General features: G+C 40.8%; 2 protein-coding genes across 2 annotated transcripts in view; one reads left to right on the top strand and one right to left on the bottom strand.

Annotated features, from left to right (window-relative positions):
* Nucleotides 1-20321, bottom strand: part of DMD (dystrophin) — a 1824373-nt gene that overhangs the window by 452800 nt on the left and 1351252 nt on the right. The window lies entirely within an intron of this gene.
* On the top strand, nt 16260-16622 carry LOC118653367 (sperm acrosome membrane-associated protein 4-like). The gene has a single exon (XM_036304103.1). It carries the CDS (start codon nt 16281-16283, stop codon nt 16620-16622), a length of 342 nt encoding a protein of 113 aa, XP_036159996.1. The 5' UTR covers nt 16260-16280.

Raw genomic sequence — 20321 nt, 5'->3', positions numbered from 1 at the left:
TTGGTCCATTCTTTTCAGACAGGGGTAAAATGAACTGCATAGTTGTCAGGAATCTCTTAGAGTTTAACAGGGAAAAAACCTTTATCAATAGGGGGCTGAGAAACCAGTGTAGGTAATATCTAATTATTATTATTTTTTAATATATATCTTATTGATTTTTTACAGAGAGGAAGGGAGAGAGATAGAGAGTTAGAAACATCGATGAGAGAGAAACATCGATCAGCTGCCTCCTGCACATCTCCCACTGGGGATGTGCCCGCAACCCAGGTACATGACCTTGACCGGAATCGAACCTGGGACCTTTCAGTCCGCAAGCCAACGCTCTATCCACTGAGCCAAACCGGTTTCGGCGGTAATATCTAATTATTAATGTTATCTTGAGCAGACAATAAAGACTTGCTCAAATACCCTTCTGCCTGGTTATGTCAGAGTTCTGTTCCTTTCTGGCTTCCTGATTTTTCCCTTTTGTGGATTGGCAGAAAGATGAGGTTTCTCCCCTAACATATCTAAAACACTCATGCAATGAAAACATATAAGTTTCTTATTTCAAGGGGCTCATAGTCTCCTGAAAAAGTCTTAAGTAAACACATGACTTAGATAACATGCAACAATGTTAATGTTGACAGAGCCCTATGTGAACACAGAACAATCAGCCTGTCACCAAGATTTGTAGATGGCATCACACAAGGGATGGCATTTGAGCAGGGTCTTAAGGCAGAGAATGAGCAGACCAGAAAAGAAGTGGGAGAATGAAATTTGAAGCAGAGGAAAAAGCATGTGTAATATTGAAGATAAGATGAGATAAGAACTGAGTAATTCTATATGGCAAGAGGGGAAGGTCCATGTGGGCCAAGGGAGAGGGTTCTTTTTACTCTGGGTCATCCACATGTGCCTGTGAAAATGAGCTTGTGTCATGTATTGGTAGCTTGTCTAGCTCAGTGGTTGTCAAATCTGATCAAACTTGAGAATCACCTGGAGGGCTTATGAAAACATAGGCTGCTGGGCCCCAACCCTGAAGTTCATGATTTTGTGGGTCTGAGGTAGAGCTCAAGAATTTGCATTTCTAACAAGTCTCCAGGTATAGCCAATACTGCTCCAGGGACCACATTTTGGAAATGTACCTCTGGCCTAGCATAACAGTCCTTCATATTCTAGAGGTCATGACTGCCTTTGTAGAAATGAGGGATCTTTTACTCAGAAACCTATGCAAATATTCATAAATACAAACCATGACTTATAATTTCATGGGCTTCCAAGACCCACTAAGAAGGAATTCAGAGTGGTAAACTACTGGCAGCCACCTCCATCTCCATGAAATATAGCTTGTCCCAAAAATGTATACACACACTTTGAATAACAATTAAGGCAGTGTTTATTAAAGTACAGTTCATTTTCAAAATTGAGCTATCAGCTATTAAAGTATATATGCATTTTGGGGACACCCTATATATTGAATTAATAAAGACAATGTAGCTTTCAAGGACCATTTTAATGGACTCTCGGGAGGAAGAGCACATTGAACATGGCACTTATCCATGCATCTGGGAATTAGTAATAGTGATACTAGGTGCAAAATGACCAGGTTTGGGGGAGTGGGATATATCAAAGGGCAGTCCTTTGGTATTACAATAACCACACTCTAACCATATTCAAGTAACCTGGGCCTTTCCCATTCTGAACTGCCATCTGCTTGGGAAATAACAAATAAGAGAGGGATGGGTGGGTGGGTAACATGGAAGAAAATGGTGCATTTAGCCAGGGGCCCGGGGAAGGACACAATTTGTGCCTTGGGGTAAGTGTAGCTATGGCTCTAGGAACTCTGGCTGGTAGGCCACAGAAACACTTGAAGATCAAAGAAAGACATAATTAAGAATAAGCTTAAAAGAAAACTTCAAATCAGTTGTGCTACACAAAGATAGGAGAGAATCCCTATTGTAGAGAAAAAAAAAACAAAACATTTTGACTTTACCCTTTACCTAAGAATCCTCCTCATGTGCTTTCCATAACCCAGAGGTATAGATATTTTTAAATGACCCTGAAAAGAAAGCAGAGGTGCTCTTTATTTCATGAAAAGAAATTCATCCTTCATTTAAAGAACCTTAGGTCTGCTCTGCATGCATGCATGCAGTCAGGAATGCGAGGCAAATATTGTATTATTCATTTTAGCAACTATAAATTCAAGTGATCCTCTGAGGTTGGGGGAAAAAAGGCCCACTGAGCTGGAGAGCAGATCTCTTCCTTTAACTTACTGAAGAAGTGATAGTAATAGGGGCAGAAATAGAATACTGGGGACCAGCTATAATTGTAAGAAATATTAATGATGCTCTGTTAACTGTAATTGTTTTGTTCTGATTAAAGAAAGCACATTCAAACCTGGCTGGGAGTGTTGGAAGCTCACCTGGAAATGCAGCCCATTTTCCCCATCAGGGAGCTGCCTATTATCATGGAAAAACTGACAACCTTGTTGCAGAAACCTGAGCTTCCAGCCCTTTGAAGATCCCCCCAGCCTTTGTATACCTGCAGGCCTTTGCAAATTCCCAGCCCGCTTTATATGTGAACTGCCCATTTGGCATACCCTTTTGCCCACGTCACCATGTAATCTTCATCCTTCTACCCAATATAAGCAGCAACCCTGTCTCTGCTGAATTGGTTCAAGTAGTGACTGGCAGCCTGGACCCATTGATTGTCCGGTTACAATAGTGGTAAAGGCCAAACATCCTATAATAACCTGGGCAAAATACACCTCTGAGTCGATGATGATTTTCTGTTATTGCACAGGCTGCTTTGCCTAAAGCCAGGAAAACTCCATCTGATGCTAATGTTTTCAGTGCTGATCCATCTCTGTCCACAATTCTTCTCAGCAAACTTTCATTGGGTCTTGTCATGGGCACATTTACAGAGCAATTTCCATAATGATAAAATCTCTTCAAATGAGATTTAAAATGTAATTAAAGGGCATATTTGATGTGGTAAAGGCATTGTTGTGCAGTGGCCATACATCATCATGCCATAGAGTGCTCATTCAGCTAGTCTATGGCATGACCCCAATTTCACTCTGGTAAGATTACATGTCCTTGTTTCATGCTAATGGCTAGATTAGGAAAATTAAGATAAAAAGCTTCTCTATTAGAGAATTCCATAAATATGAGTCAGAATTTTGCACCCTTCTCCATTCATTCTATATCTTCGACTTCGGAGCCTGCAAGTAACTCCTTCAATCCTAAGGCGAACACTGACACACTGACAGGTGAAAGCTGAAAGGGACTGCTTGCCCTGAGAAGTGGATCTCCATAAATCCCAGGGCCTATTCTCAAGGTTTTAGGTGCAATTGCTACAAAAGTAGAAACTACAGGTTATAGCTCCCTGAACAGATGAATGTTTGCTCCTGGAAAACTGCTTGGTGCCTGAGACAGCAAGGAAGTATTCATTGGGCAGTTCATTTCTGAAACCTCAATAGTAACTATTCTTCACCATACAATTAATATAAGATTTTATGCTTTGAAATTTCCCCAACCCCCAAACATTTTGCCTACCCAGATCCTCTATCAATGAGTATCCTGAATCATGGTATTTACCAAGTGATGTGAAATGATTTTCCACTGGGCTGCAGGTTTACTTAATGATAACTAATCCTATATGATAAGGAAATCATGTGGTGTTTTTTATTTTATTGATTTCAGAGAGAGGAAGGGAGAAGGAGAGGGAGAAGGAGAGGGAGAGGGAGAGGGAGAGGGAGACAGAAACATAAATGATGAGAGAGAATCATCGATAGGCTGCCTCCTGCCCACCACCCACTGGGGATTGATCCTGCAACCCAGGCATGTGCTCTGACCAAGAATCAAACTGTGACCTCCTGGTTCATGGGTTCACACTCAACCACTGAGCAATACCGGCCAGGCTGGTGTTTTTCTTTTTCTTTGTTGTTTTGTTGTTTTTTTTTAACACTCAGGACAAATCAAGTCATTTAAAAGACCAGATTTTATTTAGATCTAAAATCATAGTGAAATAGGTTCTGAAGCATTTTGAAGATTTGGGCCTTTTAAACACCATATATTCATTGTCTTCTCTTTCAAACATACCATGATGATATTCACAGAAAAAAATGCTAAATAGTGTCTGAATTATATAGAATATTGAGAATTCCACTATTTTTTTTCTGTGCCTAAATGAAACATTTCATTTGGCAAACAGTCTATGGAGTGAAATTTATCCTTGTGATTTGGGGAGTTACAAAACAACTCCTGTGTTTTAAAATATCATCAAGTGTGTGAAATTAAATTACATATAATTAGTAAAAATAATTTCATGGTCTTTAACTTACTGATGATAAGAATTTGTCATCAAATAGTTATTGAGCTTTTAAGTGCAATGATATTTTCATAGGCAAAAGTAAGATACCACAAAAAATAACATACACATGTGAAGAGAAAATGGATCTACTGTATCTCTGAAATAAAAGCAATTTACAAGCTTCCTTTGTTAAAAATAAAAGCTTGCCCTGACCAGTTTGGCTCAGTGGATAGAGCATCAGCCTGCGGACTCAAGGGTCCCAGGTTCGATTCTGGTCAAGGGCATGTACCTTGGTTGCGGGCACATCCCCAGTGGGGGGTGTGCAGGAGGCAGCTGATCGATGTTTTTCTCTCATCGATGTTTCTAACTCTCTATCCCTCTCCCTTCCTCTCTGTAAAAAATCAATAAAATATATTTAAAAAAATAAAAGCTCACAAGTTAAGTTAATCTACAAAGTTCACCTCCATTATTGAAGATGCAATGCTATTTTCAGTTTGCTTTCACAGCAAACAATGCATGGAAAGTTTGATTTCAGAATAACTTCTTTTAGCCAAATAACCTTCATCAACCATTGGACAAAGTTTTCTGCCAATTAATTGCCCTACTTCCCACTCACAACCAGAGATAAGAGGATTGAAGATACAGCACCATTCTCTGTATGACTGTTTGCTTGCACTCAGCCAAGCTTCCACTGCTTGATTTCATTGCCATGAAAAGTCCTGCAGGATCATTTGGAGAGCAGCTACCTCTATTACTTCTCCCAACATCCCACTGCTTCCAATTACCACTGATTTTCTGTTACAATCAGTAGCCTTGAAACTTGAACTACCCAACTGTTTTAAATTCAGAAGAGAGAATCCCAGGGAAAATGGGGAACAAAAAAGTTTCTGTGTTTCTGAAGAACACTATTGTACTTGCATGATTGCTTTTCATCAGCCTTGACTGCTCTGAGAGGCAGTATTTCTTTTCATGCTCTAGGCTGACATTTCCCCTTACTAAATCGTTAATTAACATGGTGCAAACCCAGCATTCTTCCTTTTGACATCTTTACTCATGAGATAAGTAAAGCAGTTTCTAATTTAGAAAGAGTTCTGTAACCAAAAGTCATCTGCAAGTCAATGGTTAAGAACCCAAAAGTCAAAGTTCCACTGAGACAATAGCCATATAAGTCTTGGGCCAACACTTACACAGCTATCTGACCTTTAACATGGGTAAACAATGTCATTCTGATAGCATTACTTTGGGTTATGTGATTTGGGAAGTGTGCATCTTTTGGGGAACAAAAAGAAGTACGAAAGGAAGTAGTATTTCCTCCCTGAATACTAAATGTGCCCCATGCAAACAGTAAGCAAAGGAGATCTGACTGGGCTCCTGCCTATCTCATTCCACCTCCTGGTGCCCAATCTTTTCTACTCCTGCATTTCCTTATGCCCCCATAATTCTTCTCTCCTACCTGTTGAAAACCATAATCCCAAAACATAATCTGACCACTTTCACATTCTGGGAGATTTTGACATTTAAGTTAAGCCAAATAAATCACAAACTGCTAGGATTTCAGAGAGTATGAGAATGCAGAGTGAAAATATTCAGATGCTAGAAAAAGTACCAAGGGTAGAAAGGTTTCAGCCACTTATGGTAGGAAAGCTACTTTGGTTAATACTATGGATTGACTTACACAAACCTCCATATCACCCGACTTCTAGTTGGACAGGCTAGAAATTTAAATGTGTGTTTTCCATGATTCTATGTATATAGGATTCTGGACATTAATAAGGTTTTAATAAGTTAGGGTTATCAGATAAAATATGGGTTCCTATTAAATTTGAATTTCAGATAAACAATTTTTTTAAGTATAAGTAAGTTGTATGTATTATTTTTGTTTGCCAAGTCCGGAACCATACATCAAGTAGATGCACTTGTGAGATACTTGGAAGGTGGAAGTGGAGGCCATCTCCCTGCTCCTTTTGGCTGTTTATGTTGGCAGTTTAGTTGTAGAAGTATGAGATTTCCCAAAACATAGTTCTCAAATCCATTCTTCAGTTTCCTAGGTGGAAGAAAGCAGTTGCTAACAGCAACTACAAAAATGGTAGCCTCTAGAAATCAATTTTCTGATTCCTAGTTCACAGTTGTATAGAATTGTCCTCGAGTTCATTGTCAGTGGTACCTCAGAGATGGTAGTTCTCTAGTGGATCTGTTCTATCTGGCTTTAGAAGTCTATCCTGGAAGCCAAGTATAAAATCTGTTCCTCCAGCCTTTCCAAAGATTGAGTATGCACCAAATCCTCTATATGAAATATTGTCTGATTATCATATCTAGGGTAGTTTCTCTTTTCTGCACTGAACTGTGAATGCTATATTGGCCCTCAGTTTCTCTATTTGTTTCTAGTATTGGCAGTATCTTCCTTTAGTCATTAGAAAATCTGCAAAAAAAACCTCTATGGTTTTCGCAACAATGCTCTTTGTCACAGACATGAGATCTCCTATCAAAGCAGAGTAGGAAGTCAGGAAGGCAAAGGGGTTTGTACCTCTGGACTGATGTTTTATTTATAAAGAAAATACTTTATGAGATACTTTAGATTGTGGCAATACATGAAAATACCTAAACAGCTCTAGCCAGTTGTTCATTGGTTAGAGCATCAGCCTGTGAACTAAAGGGTCCCAGGTTCAATTCTGGTCAAGGGCACATACCTCCATTGCAGGTTCCTCCCCAGCCCGGGCCATGGTCAAGATGCATGCAGGGGGCAACCAATCGATGTGTTTCTCTCACATGGATATTTCTCTCTGTTCTTTCTCTCTCTCTTCCATTCTCTCTAAAAATCAAAGATAAAATATCCTTGGGCGAGGATTAAAAAAACAACAACAATGGAAAAATATCCTCTGGTGAGGATTAACAAAACAACAACAACAAAATACCTAAACATTATGTCTTCATCCTTTACAAAAATCTCACTATTATTTTCCTTCTCTTGTTCCTCATATCTAGGTGTCAACTTTTCACTGACAACACATTTGATGCCTAGGGAAAATATTTGATTCAACAGTTTCATAATAGGATGTTCTATTAATTAAAGAATGATACACTACCATTCAAGCTTCCCTCCCCCCCAAAAAAGAAATTCCCCGAAGTGGAATATCACAAACTTGATTCATATGCAAAGACATGGGGAGGAACAAAGGGTTACTAAGGAGGACAGTTTGCTTTCAGGCCTGGCTTGCACATGTGAGATGAACTCTGGAGAACAGAGCTTGCCTCGCTGCTATCAGTACTGGACACAGCCCTGAGCACATACTAGGCACCTCATAAATTGAGCTGAAGTTTTTAATAATTTAGCTGCATTTCTTAAAAGCACCAGGTTCTAACATCAGGAGATATCGACATGGTAAGCATGGACCATCCCCTAGTGGTTAAGGTTTTCTACTATTTGATCCACATAAGTAGTTTATTGCCCAAACACAAACACTTTTGAGAGTATATAGTGGTGCTATTAATAATTATGCTAAGAACAACAGACATAAACTGGGACTGTCCTGAGCAAATTAGGATGAACAAACCTAGAGCAATTCATGAAGTGGGGAAAAAAGTCCTGACTGGGCCCTTAGGTTTCCTCATTATCAGCTGAGGTAGCCTTTCTTCTTCCTCACTCCCTGCAAGTAACAAAAGGTCTGTGACATGGCGTCTCCTTCCTGCCTGGGGTGCGCTGAGGGCAGTGAATTGATCACTGCACCTGTTTCTTACATTCAGGGAAAGGCGAGCAGAGAAAAGCCAGAGGTTCACATCACTGTGTGTGTGTACCCAGGTGCCTTCTCACCATGGGGAGTAAACACCTTCTATTCTGTTTACTATGGGAAGGAAAATAAAAAAGAGGGCCAATAGCAAAATACCCTTCAAAGAAAACATTTTGTGAGCCTGTGTGTAACAGAGATAAGAGCTAGGACACTGTCAAGAGAAATATCCTGGAATAGCTTCTTGAAAGAAATATTTTTTTAAAGTGAGAGAAAGTGAATGTTGCTACAACACCTATTCTGTGTCATCTGTACACAATATTCATCTCAGCAAGAAGATCAAAGTTTCTGCATCTGCCAGCCATACCCATTGAAAAGAATTCACTTTCTTGAAATTTACTTTAAATTCTCCATTACGGAGAAGTAATTCATTCCCGTATGTATTTGATACCTGACATTTAATACTGAGTTTACATTTACAACAATGGCTTCCCAGGGCTCTTATGCCAATCAAAAGTTTCTTCCAAGACATTTCTATTCATATCTAAGGAGAGCAGGGACATAAGGAGAAAAAAAACCAAGAACATGAACAACAAATTCAGGCTTTTGACTCATAAGTCATGGATTAGTAACTGGTTTAAATCTAAAATCCTTAATCTTTGAAATTTAAAGAGACATGACAAATTATACACATTGGCCTTTCCTTTAAAAGAAAAGCAGAGAGAAGACACTGGGATGGAAACCTCCTGCTAGCCTGGTTGCTCCTGAGGGCAGGAACCATACCTGCCTTGCTTACGTCTGTATCTCCAGCTTCTGGGTTGCTAGTTGGTATGCAGCTGCTTTTGTTTTTGGTAAAGAGTCATTGAACAAATGATTAGATAAATTAATGAATTGATCAATTATGAAATAAAGTCAAGGAACTTCAGAACATCAAAAAGGTTAATAATGAGAGTCAAGGAGTTGATAATCTTGTTATGTGATGGATGCTAGGAAATCTTGGTCTGTAACTAAATAATGGAGCACTTGTTTCCCTCTTATTTTTAAAAAAATATATATCTTTATTGATTTCAGAGAGGAAGGGAGATGGAGAAAAAGATAGAAGCATCAATGATGAGACAGAATCATTGATCGGCTGCCTCTTGCACCCACCCACCGCCCCACTGGGGACCGAGTCCACAAGCTGAGCATGTGCCCTGCCTAGGAATCAAACCGTGACCTCCTGGTTCATAGGTTGATGCTTAACCACTGAGCAACACTGGCTGGTTTCTCTTAATAGCAGTTTAGTTTACTGTATGATTATTTTAATCACTATTTCCCTTCAGTTTTCCAAGTCACAGAAGTTCTCCTGGCTTCCCCTAGTATGATGATAGGATTATCATATGCCATTATCCATTTATTCATCCATCCATTCTACAAATACTAAGCCCAGAGATGAACATGACACACACGGTCATAGCCTGGGCTAAGGTTTTCTCTTGTAAAAGAAAACACCATGGCTTAAATCAGGTACTCTGAATACAAAGCACTGTGAAAGTTGGAAAGTTGGACAACTCTGACACAGTGGAGATTCTAGGGCATGATGAATACGCCTTCTGAGAGAATCTCTCTTAATTTAACACTTAAGAATTCAGCTAAAGGAAAAAAAAACTGTTTTCACAGAAAAGAAAATCATTTAAGGGAGATTGAGTAATTACCAGGTTCTCTCCAGGTTCTCTTGATTAGGTAGAAAACATATCCTGGGAGTTAAACTCTCAAGGCAGACTTTTTTTTTTTTTTTGGCCTATATTATGTTTGGACTAGCCACATGGCCTAAAATTACTACAGCACCCATCATATTATGCATGGTGGCTTTTTGGCCTAGGATTAATAATAACAAACAAGCCAAGAAACCAAAATCAAAATTTATTTTGCAGTATCTTTTATCAGCAGAGTTCATGGCAGTTGATGTACACTTAATTTTAAAAGGTAGGGAAGGCTTAAATTGGGGAGGTGAGGAAAGAAGAAGGAAAAGAGATGGAAATAGAAGTGCAAGGAAGATTCTGAAACAGTTTTCATAAACTTAGCAGCAATGAGATGTACTTACTAAAACTGCAAACAAAACTGCAAACAAAAAGAATGCCATTGCTCACTGATTCTGTAGTCAACACTTTCTCTAATATCCTAGAGCAACTATTTCAAATTGCCACTTTCTTTGAATTTTAGACTCTAACACCATTACCATCACACTGCATTTAACCACAACTTCCACTTCAATAAGAAAAGAAATACAATAGAAGGACCCTATTTTAACCTTTCACCAAACTTACAAAACTACCAGCAACCATGACTATCCTTCACCTCCTCCTCTATAGTTGCAATAGATGTGCCTTCATTCCTATCTGAGGCCACTAATGAGCCCTCATTTCTTTTGCATCCTCAACCTCCCCTTTCCACTGACATTTAAACACACTCAAATCCTTCTTGTCTTAAGGCCATTCCTTTCTTCTTGCCCCTACATCCATTTTCTGTTACTACGTTCTTTCTCTTTTCCCATCACAGCCATAAGGCTTGAAATAATTGGTTTATTCTTGCTCCTTGATTTTCTCAATTCTCAATCATGTCTCAACCCACTGCAATCTTGCTTCCTTATTTACCACTGAGTAATTACTGGATTCTCCAAAATCAATGCTGAAATTTCTCACATCAAGGTTATCAGTACCCTCCTTTTTGCTAAATTAATGGAATATATTTTGGTCTTATCTTTGATGTCTCTTTCATAGCACCTGACAACTCTGAATGCTACTTTTCTTGAAAGCTTCTCTTCCTTTGGATTCTGTAACATTGCACACATCTGGTTTGTCTCCTACCTACTGAATTGTTAATTTCCCTGTCTCCATGGCAAGTTTATTTTTCTCTGTTTATCCCTGAAATGTTGGTGCTTTAATCCTAGGTACTCTCTTCTTCTCTATATACAAATATTTTCCTAAACCATTTCAAACTCTTGCAAGGTTTGCATTACCTGTATACTTACAAAATACAATTAAACATCTCTAGCTCAGTAATTTTCCCATAGGTACAGCTCACACACCCAGCTACCTGGACATAAACATTCCATGGGCAACTCAAACCCAACACATGCAAGCCTGAACTTAGTATCACCCTTCCTGTCTCACCACCCACTATCTCCTTCAAACATACTCCATCTCTTGTGTAAAGGAGTTAAATAAGTGATACCAATCTACCATTTGGACAATCTATCTGATTGGCCAAATTAGATATCTGACTTATATCTTGCCTATAAGTCATCTTCCTTAACCTAAAAATTTCACAATAAAATTATAAAAATTGTGACATTGGTTAATAAGATCATATAGGTTTCAAATGTACATTTCTATGACACATGATCTGTATATTGCATTGTGTGCCCACCACTCAAAGTAAAAATAATCTTCCGCCACCATATATTTGGCCTCCTTTACCTTTTACTACGCCACCTAACCCCTTCCCTCTGGTAACCACTGTACTGTTGCCTGCGTCTATGAGTTTCATTTTATATCCCACATATGAGTAACACCATATGGTTCTTAGCTTCCTCTGATTGACTTATTTTGCTTAGCATTATATTCTCAAGATGCTTTTATATTGTCACAAATGACAGTATTTCATGTTTTCTTATGGCTGAATAGTATTCCATTGTATATATGTACCACATCTTCTTTATTGTACTCTTGAATTTTAATGCACTTAATAGGGCTATTATAGTTCTAAAGCTGTAGAGAATCTTAATGGTTACATATCCTAGGGATGAAAAAGAGGTTTCCTCTATGTGCTAACTACATTAGTGTGTGGTAGCTGCATGGATCATTGTCTTGAGTAGTATTCTGTTACAAGACTTATTGATTAGTGACATTTCCTACGGGCAAATGAGGGAGAAGTGGAGGACATCCACTTATTTGCCTTCCTTGATCTAGTTAATCATTTGATTTTCCAGGTGAGAAAATTAAGGTCCAGAAAAGTAAGGAAACTTGCTCCAAGTTAACATCAGTGCTGCAGCAGAACCAATTTTTATTTTATTTTTTTTTATTTCTAGCCCTTCCTTCACATCTGGTCTCTAGATTTCTTACTGAGATAAATTACAAATCCCAGCCCTATGATTTACTACCTTTCAAATTTTAACTCATTTTCAAGGTTAACTTCCTGCCTTGGATCACAAGCATAAATAAATCTATGTTTGCCATCTGAGAACACAGCATGATCACAGGAAATAGCCTTCAACATCATAAAGCTATCATATAAAATGCAGTGACAAGTGCACCCCTAAAAGGTCAATGTTATAAGTAGTAGGGGCCACTGTCAATCAGCTTAAGCATTGCAGGAGGAGGAGGAATTGGGAGTAGGACAACAGAGGTATCATCTGCAATATTATTATAAGCCATATTTGGCTTGAATCTACACAAATGGTTGCAGAATACTTGCGAAAATTTTTGTGTCAGCATGAATAGGTAAAGAATGAAATTGAGTAAACATCTTTACATGTCCTAGTCATAGTGCTAGGCACTGGAGATAAAGTGGTAAACAGAATGATATAGTCCCTATGTTTGTGGTTATTACTTTTATGTGAAGAAGTCAGGCATTGAACAATGATGTGAGCATTTCAAAAGAGGAAGTATTAGTAACTTGTGGGAGGGGTGAGTAACCTGATTATCCCAAAATTTTGGCACCTGGTACTCAGAGACAGACTATAGAGCTCAGTTTGTGATAACTTTCTATAACTAAATTGGATATCCAAAAAAAAAAAAAACCCACAAAAAACTAGATTGCTATGAAAAACCTACAAGTTTAATATTCACAAATTGGCATTTTTAAATAAGTGAATACAAACAGAGAAGACAAGTTAAAATTGAGTAATAACTACTTGCATCCTGATCTACACTGGTTATTAAAAAAAAAAACCCACAACAGACCCTTAAATTAACACATCCCCTGATGTCTAAAAGATGCTTATCATGCACTAGATGCTTTTCCACTTGCTTCACAGATCAGTTTAAACATATCTAGTAATCAGGATTCATTATTTTTATTCACTTAGAAAGTCAGAAGTACCTTTTCTCACTATTTTGAAGGAAGGAAAAGTATAACACCATTCATTAGGAGATTTATGGATGTCTTAAGGTGTGCTTTAATAAACAGGATATCATTTATGACTTATCAAAAGGTATGCCTTGGAGTCTTTTACTTAATCTCTAAATTCAGCTGACTTTCCCCATTTCTCTAACACTGAGCATAGCAAAAGGAGATGCTCTTCATTAGCCAAGAGCCACTGCGGCTCATACACCAACATATATTGAACTCAGGGTTGGGGAACTGTGAAATCACCCAAATACAGCACTTCCAGATGAAAACTGCTCTGAAGATGTTTCATCTTAAAAGGTAGAAGGAAAGTGAGCAGTCCTTATAATTCCATAAAATTTAGAAACCAGTCTTGGGCATATTACATGACCTATAAAATACCTTTTGTACAATGTTTATATATTAAGAAGCAAGAGAAAGAAGTTGTTGGTATAAATTAGAACACTACAAAATGCTGAGTCTGAAAATTTGAAATATGATTTTAATTTCCTTTTTTATAACTTTATTGGAATATAATTGAAGAAAAAGAAACTGCACTTATTGAAAGAGTACCACTTGACCATTCTGGACATATGCATATGCCCATGAAACCATCCCCACAACCAAGAGAATAAGTATTTTCATTCTTTATAAGTTTTCTTATCCTTGTTTAATCTATTCCTCCTTCTGTACCTAGGCAATTATTGATCTACTTTATGTCAGTATATATGGACTTGCTCTTTTATATTATAAAACCAGAATTGTTCAGTATCTTGGGGGGGGGGATTGTAAGCTGGTTTATTTCATTTAGATTAATATTTTGAAAGACTTTATATTTTGAAAATATTTTTTTTTTTACTAAGCAGTATTCTATTGTATGAAAATCCCACTATTTGTTTATCATTTATCTTAAAAATATTTTTATTGATTTCAAGGAAGAAGGGAGAGGGAGAAAGAGATGGAAACATTAATGATGAGAGAAAAACATTGATTGGCTGTCTCCTGCATGCCCCCCAGTGGGGATCAAGCCTGCAAGACCAGCATGTGCCCTGACTAGGAATTGAACCTTGACTTCCTGGTTCATAGGTTAATGCTCAACCACTAAGCCATGACGGTTGGCATCATTCACCTTTTGATGGATATTTTGTCCCACTACTTCAAAAATGATTTTATTTTCTGAAATTATTTCTGCCTGGAAAGAAATAGGAGTCTCACCTAGTGATACAAAACTTGTCTGTCTGGCGGATGGGGCATGGAATGGGTGGAGACCTATAAATTCAACCATAACCACTGACAATTTTCTACATTGTTATTAACATATTCAATAAGTACTGGTGCTTGAGACTGAAATTTTTAAAAAAATATTTAAATTCACAACTATTAATTTAAAAACTGATACTTTGTAACAAACAGCAAGTGCTTTTTGGGAACTCTAGCACACTGTTGGTCACAATGCAGACAGGTACAGCCACTGTGGAAAACAGTATGAAGTTTCTTCAGAAAATTAAATATGGAACTCCCTTTTGACCCAGTGATCCCACTTCTAGGAATATATCCTAAGAACCCTGAAACACCAATCAGAAAGAATATATGCCCCCCTATGTTCATAGCAGTGCTATTTACAATAGTCAAGATCTGGAAATAGCCAAAGTACCCATCAGTAGATGAATGGATAAAAAAAAGCCATGGTACATTTACACCATGGAATACTATCTTACCCTTTGCTACAGCATGGAGGGACCTGGAGAATAATATTCTGAGTGAAATAAGCCGGTCAGAGAAAGACAAGTATCACATGATCTCACTTATAAGTGAAATCTAGTGAACATAATAAACTGATTAACAAAATAGGTCCAGAAGCAGGAAGCATGGAACAGACTGACATATCTCAGGGGGGAAGGCGTGAGATGGGAAGAGATTATCCAAAGAACTTATATACATATATGCATAACCAATGGACACAGACAATAGAGTGGTGAAGACCTAGAGTAGGGCAGGGCCTTGGAGCAGGGGGGTGGGGAGTGTGGGACATCTGCAATGCTGTCAACAATAATAAAAAAAATTAAAAAAAGAAAATCCTGCCACCCACTGGCCTTAACATCCCCCCTGTAGAATGGGGACCATCAAGGTGGCTACCCTGTGAGGACAACACGTTAAGATACTTAAATTTTCATCTGGACTGACACTTGAGTTTAAACCTGGGCTCTACCTGTTCCCACTGAGGGATGCCTCAGTTTCCCCATCTGGAAAGAGAAAGAGTTCCTTTTCTGACACCCACGGGGGCTGTTTTGAGAATCAGCTGCTTCCTATAATGGCCCCCATTTGTTAAACTTTCTGTGTGCCAGGCTCTGGCTGTGCCTGCTCCGTGTACCTGTTTGCTCATCTGAGAAATGGAGCTAATAGGTAGAAAGATTCCAACCAGAACACATGGGTGGAGTTCCCTGCATGATGCCCAACACTAAAACCCATCGAGCTGTGGTGAGCCCCACCCTTCCAAATCCTGTCATCACAGTGGTGGCTATTTAACGCATCCAGCACTGGTCCTGCACACAGCAGGTGCTCAATAAATACCCTCTTTGGAATTAAATAAACCTGGGCTCTAATCCTGGCTCTAAGGCCTTGAACACCTCGCTTTCTCCTCCTGGCCCTTGGTTTGCCCATCTGAGAAACGGGCTCACCATGGGCACTGGGCAGGAGCAGCACCCGGCACCCAGCAGAGCCTAAGACTGAGTGGCCAGGATGGCAAGTGCTGGGCAGAGTGTTCGTACGTAGGCAGGGTGGCAATGACCTTGTTCCCTGACAGGTCAGTGGACCAACCTATCCTTAGATTGTGACACCCCTCCCCCACCCATGACCTCACCCCCACAGTGGCCAGTGGAACCCTGAGGGATCTGTGATGTCACCCCATTCTGCTCCACAAACACTCTCCTGGGGCAGCAGCCACTGGCTGTCTCTGTCCTAGGGAAGCTGCTGAGACCCTGCGACTCGGGAGCCGTGGTCAGGAAGAAGCTCCTGAGAGGGACACGGAGCGCTGGGAACCAAGGACACTCCAAGTGCTGACCCCGGGAGGCCAGAACCAGGGGCAGAAGTCTCCTGGGCGTGCAGAGTGTCATTCAGCAGTTCTGGGAGGCCCACCGCCACCAGGCCACCACGGTCCTTGGCTGGGTACTGCTGCTGGTGATGGCTCTGCCCCTGGTCAGGCCAGGTGCCATGGACTGCATCTTCTGTGAGCTGACCAACTCCTCCAACTACCCTGGCATCCCCATGACCTGTGGCGATGATAAGGAGTGCTTCATTGGCAAAGAGATGGCCCCAGGCCTCGGCCCCATCATCAACAAAGGCACCATGGACATCAGTTCCTACCATCGCCTTGAAGAGCCTGTTACCTACCAGGGAATCACCTACAATGTCACCTTTACCTGCCGTTATGGCGAACTGTGTAACAGGGCCCCCACCCCCGCAGGCAGCCTGAAGGCGGGGGCGACCTGCCTGGTGCTGGGTGTGCTGCTGCTGCTTCAATGACTGTGACCAGCGTGGAGGGCAGGGCCCGGGACTGGTCTCAGGGCTCCTCTGCTTCTTGTGTCTCCTGCCCCTCCCCCTCCCTTCCCCCATTAAATGGCCAGAGGCCCGAGACAAAAAATAAAATGATAATGATAAAACTGTACAGTACTTTTTCATGGGATTGATAGTGTAATACACTTTAGATATAAGTAATAGTTATCATGCTGTTATAGCTAAGAGGAGTGACTAGTTGAGGCAATTATCTGGATAATCTAGGACCAGAGGCCAGATTTCTTTAAACTGTGAATGGTGAGGGCTTAAAAAAAATACAGGGCATAGTTGGCTGAACTGCATGTAGATTAAAAAAGTTGTCTTTATTGTTGAAAGTATTACAGATGTCCCTCTTTTTCCCCCATTGACTCCCTCCCCCCACACCTCCCCTTTAGGCGAACCGCACTATTATCTGTGTCCACAGGTTATGCATATATGCTCTTTGGTTAATCTTCTCCCACCCTCCCTCCCCTCTTCCTTCTGGAATTAGCTCCAAAAATTAAAAATATAACTGCCATATGATCCAGCATTTCCATTCCTGGAAATATACCCAAAGAAACCCAAAATACTAATTTGAAATTATATACGTACCCCTATGTTTATAGCAGCATTATTTACAGTAGCCAAGATTTGGAAGCAGCTTGAATGTCCATCAGTAGATGAGTGGATAAAACAGCTATGGTACATTTACCCAATGGAATACTACTCAGCCATAAAAAAGAAGAAAATTTTACCCTTTGTGACAGCATGGACAGACCTGGAGAACATTATGCTAAGTGAAATAAGCCAGTCAGAGAAAGACAAGTGCCATGTGATATCACTCATATGTGGACTTTAATGAACAAATTGAACTAACAAGCAAAATAGAGGCAGACTCATAGATACAGAACAGGCTGACAGCTGTGGGGGTTGGGGGATCTGGGATGTGTACAGGAGTTGAGCAAAAAAAAAAAAAAAAGGGAGAGAGATAACTAATTGGACACAGACACAGTATTGTCATTGTGGGCGGAGGGATGTTGGTGGGAGCTGGAAGAGGGTATGGGGGATAAATGGCAGGAAGAGATAAAAGTCATTCACAGGACACTATGGGGACATAGATGAGTAGCAACTAAATCAGACTGTTTTAAGTAAAATACGGTTTCCAGCAAAAAGAGATGGAAACTTGAGCTGACTTTTGAAGTTCGAGTATGGATTGGATGAAGAAAGAAGAAAGAAATTCAAGAAAGAGAGAGTGGCATGTTCAATTTCATTGGGAGAAGCAGTATAATACAATGACTAATCCAGCATCCTCACGCTTCGGGTCATACTCAAGCTGTACCACTTACTAACTGTAGGGCCTCAGGCAAGTTACTTAACTTCTCTGTATGTTTCTTCCTCTATGAAATGGGGATAATACTATTGCCTACTTCCTAAGGTTATTATGAGAAATGAATGAGCTAATATACTGGCCAGAACTGTGTCCAATGCCACATCAGTGTTTGTTGCTATCATTGTGAATTAGAAAAAGCAATAATTCCACTGTGGTTGGAGTCAAGGATTTATGCAAGGGAGTCATAGGAGATGGGGCTACAGAGGAGACCAGGCATTAAGCATTCACCTAAGAAGTTTGAACTTTGATCCTTGGAGCAGTGGAGGATAAGTCACATCAGGCTGAAGGGTAGCAGAACTTAGGGGAACTAAAGCTCTAGGTAAGAGATGAGAGGCCAAATCAACAAAACTATTGAGAAGCCACTTTTCGAAAGAGGACATACAGAAGGCGCAGAGACATATGAAAACATGCTCAAAGTCATTAATCATCTGAGAGATGCAAATCAAAATGACAATGAGGTACCATCTCACACCTGTCAGAATGGCTATCATCAACAAACGACAAGTGCTGGAGAGGATGTGGAGAAAAAGGAACCCTCGTGCACTGCTAGTGGGAATGCAGAATGGTGCAGCTACTGTGGAGAACAGTATGGGGTTTCCTCAAAAAGTTAAAAATGGAACTTCCATTTGACCCAGTAATCCCACTTCTAGGAATATATCCCAAGAAACTAGAAACACCAATCAGAAAGGATATATGTATCCCTATGTTCATAGCAGCACAATTTTCCATAGCTAAGATTTGGAAACCACCTAAGTGCCCATCAGCAGATGAGTGGATTAAAAAACTGGTACAGACTACTTGGAGAGAGAGAAGATGGCGACTGGCAGGAAGGTAGGGAGGGAGAGAGTGTGAGAGCATGAGGGAGTGATAGAGGAGTGTGTGGACGTGTGTGGTGTGTGTGTATATGAACTAGGGACAGTTAGATTCTGCAGGTCTTCTAAGGGGCTGCTAAACCGGGCAGTCTTAGACAGCGGAGCCCCGCTCCCAGTGCGGAAACTCCTGGGCAGCCAGCGCGGGCACAGAGACCACGACATCTTAAGAAACAGAGCTGCTTGAGACTAGGATCCTGGCCTCAGCATCACCTAGACTGGTGTCAGATGCAAATCAGGACCCTGCAGCCACTGGGGACAGAGACCTGGGACCACAGCTACAGACCCACGGACACCAAGAATCCAGGCATCCCTGCAGCAGATCTCTGTGAGTAACAGAGTCCATCCCCCTCCCCGCAGGCAGCACCATAGTAACTGATAGACCCACCCCTTGCCCGGGCCTCAGTGCTGCTACAGGAACCTTAGCCTGGAAGCCCGCGAAAACAGGGAACTTGTCCCCCACAGCACGGGCTACAGGAACCTTAGCCTGGGAACTATGCGTGAACACTAGGAACTTGTCCCCCACAGCACGGGCTACAGGAACCTTAGCTTGGGAGCTAATGCATGAACACTGGGAACTGGTTTCTTGCAGCATGGGCTACAGGAACCTTAGCTTGGGAGCTAACACGCGAACACTGGGAACTTGTTCCTCGCAGCACAGGCCCAGGGACCCCGATTCTCTGGGCAGGAGGCAGCACCAAGCACCAGTGACTTGACTGTGTTTCTTATCACCTGCGCCTGGGATCCCTGATTCCCTGTGCATTCACACTAAGAGCCAGTGACTCCAATTCTTGGTGCATGTGCACACAGGGACACTAATTCTCAATGCGAGGCTGCACGAAGCAACAGAGACTCTGATACTGGATTCTTGGGGAACTCTGACTCCTGGCGCACGCTAGGGGGCTCTGATTTTCAACACACTCCGGGGGGGGGGGTCTCTGTTTTAGCACAGTGCAAGCGGGGTCCCTGATTCTATATGCGCACATGAGGCCACATTGAGCGCGGGTAACGCTGACTCTGAGCGAGCCTGGTTCTCACTAACCCACCACAACCACACATCTTAGTGTCAGAGCTCTTCAGTGACACTAGGGTGGTGCAAAGCTCCCACTGCACACGGCCCAGGCCCACACAACTCAACGTTTGAACCATCTGGAGATAGTCAGAATGGGGAGACGACACAACCCCCAGAGGAAAGAAAATGAGGAGTTGCTAAGAAAGGAAATTAATGAAATTGAAGCATGCAACATGACAGAAAAAGAATTCAGAATAATGGTTGTACAATTCATTCACTGGATGGATGAGAAAATCAACAACCTATGCAAGAATCAGGAAGAAATGAAAAGTGATATAGCTACAATCAAAAACACCATGGAAGATTTCAACAGCAGACTAGAAGAAGCAGAGGGCCGAATTAGTGAGTTAGAAGATAAG

This window comes from Myotis myotis, unplaced genomic scaffold, assembly GCF_014108235.1.
Source record: "Myotis myotis isolate mMyoMyo1 unplaced genomic scaffold, mMyoMyo1.p scaffold_m19_p_4, whole genome shotgun sequence".
NCBI lineage: Eukaryota > Metazoa > Chordata > Mammalia > Chiroptera > Vespertilionidae > Myotis > Myotis myotis.
Note: the sequence above shows the minus strand (reverse complement) of the source record. Positions and strands in the feature narration are given on the sequence as shown.

Excerpts from the sequence above, each read along its gene's own strand:
- LOC118653367 (XM_036304103.1), top strand. The coding sequence starts at position 16,281 with ATGGCTCTGCCCCTGGTCAGGCCAGGTGCCATGGACTGCATCTTCTGT.